This window comes from Crocodylus porosus, unplaced genomic scaffold (assembly GCF_001723895.1).
Source record: "Crocodylus porosus isolate Cpor-Errol unplaced genomic scaffold, CroPor_comp1, whole genome shotgun sequence".
Classification (NCBI taxonomy): Eukaryota; Metazoa; Chordata; order Crocodylia; family Crocodylidae; genus Crocodylus; species Crocodylus porosus.
Window position 1 is genome coordinate 121740090 of NW_017728931.1, and position 4561 is coordinate 121744650.

General features: G+C 38.6%; 1 protein-coding gene across 3 annotated transcripts in view; it reads left to right on the forward strand.

The window, feature by feature from the left end:
• ATXN7L1 (ataxin 7 like 1) overlaps positions 1-3318 on the forward strand; it is a 190142-nt gene extending 186824 nt beyond the window's left edge. For all 3 annotated transcript variants that reach the window (XM_019543564.1, XM_019543561.1, XM_019543562.1), the window contains one exon: positions 659-3318. In XM_019543564.1, the coding sequence (XP_019399109.1) occupies positions 659-700 (42 nt within the window). In that variant the 3' untranslated portion in view covers positions 701-3318. The remainder of the gene's footprint in view (positions 1-658) is intronic.
• Positions 3319-4561: the final 1243 nt, after the last annotated feature.

The window sequence follows — 4561 nt, forward strand, 5'->3', positions numbered from 1 at the left end:
CGGACTAGATGATCTGCTCAGGTCCCTTCCGACCCTACAAACTATGAAACTATGAAATACTGCCTGCTTCACACATCCCCAGTGTGCAGAATTGTAGGGCATGTGGGTTTGCAGCTATCGGGCAAGGCAAGTGGATTGGTTCCTCCTGCTCAGCAAATTGAAAGCTGCACAATCCCAGCAACCAGCTGCCAAGCATGTGGCTTTCAGCTTGCAGAGTGGGGAGAGCCAAGCAGGGGAAGCTTCACACCTAGTACTGTAGTGGAAAAGGGTTGTGAGGCAACCAGGCTGCAGGAAAAGCCTTAACATGCCACATGTTCAAATTAGAGAAACAGACAAATGAGCCACAAAGATGTTCCATGTTAAATGAGGAACATCTTTGTAGCTGGTTTGGCATTTTGGGTGAACATGTGGCATGGCATGTAACTTATCAGACTATCAACCGATGAGTCGTGTAGTAAACGTAATGTCTGCCAGGGACCTACATTTTGCAAAAGGGATTCAACTTCAGTTATTACAAGACCTAACAAGAGGGTTTATTATTATTATTCCTTGCAGCATTAGTTGCATTATGAAAGTAGTCACAGTGTTGACTATTAAATGCATATACTGAAAAATGTAATTTCTTGGTTTTGAAACTGGCTCTGATTTCTTTTCTTAGAAGACATCAAACCGGACTGGCAGGATAAGGACTCTTCCATAAGAATGAAATGGAACCAGCCGATGATCTCTAGCTCTCAGCAGCCCTACTCCACAGGGGTTTTTTTTCTGTCCTGCAGGTGGATTTAACCTTTTATCAATTTGTGGTTTTAAAGAAAATTTTAAATTTACAGAAAACTGTACTAGTTTAGTTTGTTTAGTTTCTTACTTAGTATTTGCCACTGATCTGTGCATTCTGCTTTGTTCTGTTTCACGACTTTTCAAGCTGTTAGTATTGCATTGCTCCCTTTGTTTCCTACAGCACTGACAGTGGACATTCCAGAATAATCAAATTTATGGTTTGAATTTATTTTCAGTTGTTCCCCAAACTGCTTGTCATTACCTAAAAACTACAGTAATCCCTGTATTTATGCTTGTCCTATGGATAAGAAATATTACTGAGTGCATTTCTTAGCAGTGTGTAACAATTGGGGCATTGTAACTGTAGAGAATAATCCTGGTGGGTGCTTAACACCTCAGCTCCTGTTGACTTCAGAGGGAGATCCAAGTGCTCAGCATTCAGAGGATAAATGTCCTAAGGAATCTGTACTCCAGTCAAGGCATAGTCGATTTATGCACCTAACTCCCATTATTGTTAGTAGGAACTCGACATGAAAATTGGCAGGAGTCTAGACCCTTAAGATCAAACTAATGGTTTGCTTCATTAAAAGATCTGGATGCAAGGACAAGAGTTAAACAGACTGGTTTGCATCAGTAGAATTGCACTGACAGTATTTTCTTATAGGATTACTGAATATTTTTTTTTTTATAAAATGTAGATTTTATAATCGGAAGGTTGATACTAGGTACTGGAACATTAGTTCAGAGGAGTTAATTTTTATTTCTACAGTGTTAAAGTGCACTTATGCTGGTTTATTTACATCTTGGGGAAAGGAGAGAGACTGCAAATAGGGAGATTATTACTACTTTCTTTTTTAAAAAAAGAAGGCTTAAGGCAGATTTTAAAACTTATAAAATGTTTAAGCAATTATAAACAAGGCTAGACCCTTTGAAAAAAGTTTAGAAGATATTCTTAAAGTAAATTTTTATAGTGTTAATTTTGTAATAATTTATGTTTTGCTATATTTCGGAGCTAACTGACCGGAATAGTTTCAGAAACAGTATGAAACTTAGGAAAGTTGAAGCAATGTTTATATTTTTAAGATGTTCTTTGAATTATGTTTTTATTGTACATTTCTTCAGACTGAAAAAATGTGTACATATCTTTGTTATTTTTGCACAATTTTTGTCTTGTTTAGTTTTAGGAGCAGTACTATGTTGATTTTTTTTAATTTATTTTGAGTTGTAAAACTGCAGGATTTAAAAAATCTCAGTAACAAAGTCACCCTCTAATTAATCAACTGTCACTTCACCTTTGGAGGGAAAACAAGTGGTTGTGAGATTCAGTGGCTGCTTCTGAGAAATAATGCTAGTCAATGACTGAAGGAGTGAGCAATTCAGTAGTTTTAAGAAGTTTTAGCTCTTAACATGCATCTTTTAATTGGAAAGCTGGAATATGGAGACTGTCCTTTGAATGCTGCTTTATATGTATTTTTGAACTGGCTTAGACCTGACAGCATTTCGGGAAAGCTAAGCATCAAGTGAAAACCCCATGGTATTTCTTCCTTCATACAGAATCATTATTTAATTTTCTATGTATTAAAAAATCAGCCTGAAAAGTGAAATGGAAATAAACATTAAAAAAATGGATATAAACTGGACCAGCCTATAATGCATTCTTAGTGTAGCATTCACTCAGCAGTTCTTTTTCTCCCCCATTTGCCTGAAGATCTTGTGATTCGTTTCCAGCAATAGAGGCTCAGAAGCTTTGGTTGTTACACATACGCAATGCATAGGCCCGTCAGCCATAAAAAGCGACTTGGATAACTTGTATGCCTTCTTTTGTATCAATGTAACGATTGTAAATAATGCTGATCAACCTTTGTAGAGAATAGTTTATACAGCATATTCTATTACTGCTGATCTCAGTGAACTCTTGTTTTAAAAAAGAAAAAAAGAAATTTTTCTATTTACACCTTATATTTTGTTATGCTGTTGACCCATGGCACTTTAACAAAACTCTGTGGGTTTTGCATAGCTGGTCAGTCATGGGGTATATTAAATAACTGTTGTTGCACAGAAACAAATTTGCACCTGCTCTATTGTGCTTTCCTACTACAGATTTTAGAACCTTTTCCAGAAGACTTTTGAAGAAAGCATGTCCAATCATTCTAAAGAAAAAATGCCATACTTGTACAGTCAATTTCTTTTCTACAATCCATATTTTGTAACACTAAGTATTTTCATTCTTTGTCCTGCACCTTTATGTATTAGCAGTATCAAATAGAGTTCATTCCATGCTTGTGATAATTGTAAGCAGAGTAAATGTCTAAAGTAGGTGTAAATAGTAAATTCTATGGCTTACAGTTTAAAAAAAGGAAAAACAGAACAAACCCGTATCTGATTGATACTGCCATGGTTCAACACCAGGCCTGGAGATATTCTCTAGTGAGCGATTGTATTTTTTTGTTTGTTTGTTTGGGGTTTTTTTGCTTTATTATTATTATTTTTTTGTAACATGGCTTTGTAAATAAAATAATTTATATGTTTGTAAGAAATAAATTTGCAGTGTTGTTTATCTTTTTGAAAACAAACGTTTGTAGGTATAGGTTGAATTGTACTCAAACCCTGACTGTGCAGTTGGCAGGGATCATGGAGGTCAGCTGGATTTCTGTGCTGAAAAAGTTCCCTGTGTTTTCCTTTGCTGACTTTTACACGCCCCACCATCGCTGTTCATTTTGCATTGGCTTTGCCAGCACTGCTAGGTAGGTGCACACACTTCCCATTCCTTCCCTCTGGGCACACATGGAAGTAACATCATCTCAGCATTGCTCTTTGGGAAAGCTGCCCTGCTAAACTTGGTCCAGATTGACTTATGTTTTTGTTTTTTCTCAGAAACATTGTTTTGTATTCAGGAACATTCAAAGCCTATGGAGATAGTGGAGTCTCACTTTCCTCCTTAATTCAGTCAGTTTCCAACATTCAAAACAGTGGGAAAATCTTATCTGAATTTAATGTTATTTTAAAAAACAGGGAGACGCAAAAAGACGTTTTGCATCCCTTGCACTGCCATAATCCAACCGCACTTTTTGGCTACGATTCAAGCTCAGCTAACCTGCTGGACTTTTTTAAACCTAGTGGCATGGCAGCTGAAGTAAAATCTGTGGGCTTAAGATGTCTCTCTGACCACCAAATTAGAGCTCTTTGTCTTCACAAGGCTCAGTACCACTTTAATCCCACTTAGGTGATATTTTAAGAAGCCAGATGAGATTTAAACTGGTCCGAGGCCAATGCAAGCCTTTGCATTGATATAGTTTCCACCTACAGCAAATCTGATCTGCAGATCCGGAGAGAAAATGGTGGAGGGAGATGCCTGGGCCAGAGCGGGATCGCACCAGGGTTGTCCTGGGTTTGAAAAAGTTGAGAAGCACAGTGGTAGACAAGCCGGCTCCCACTTCCCAGAGGCTTCGGCTCTTTCCCTGGCGCGTTTTCTTTCCTAGAACTCTGCAAAAGATCAGAACAAGGGCTTGAGACCAAAGCGGTTTCATACTCTCTCGATAGAAAACACTTAAGTGCAGTTGCCCAGGTTTTGTTGGCCCACGAGGGTTTGTTCAGGATTGAGCGGTCTCTGTGTTTGGAAACGGGTTTGTTGAGGGGCAAAACCCCCCTCCCTGGCGGCTTGATGCATTTTTTTTTTCTACTCCCTTTACCCAGGTGGTGCATGCTTGGAAATCCCAGGGGCGCAGGATCTGGACCACCGCGTCAGCACCAGCACGATACTGCCGCCGCCGCCTGCGCGCTCGGA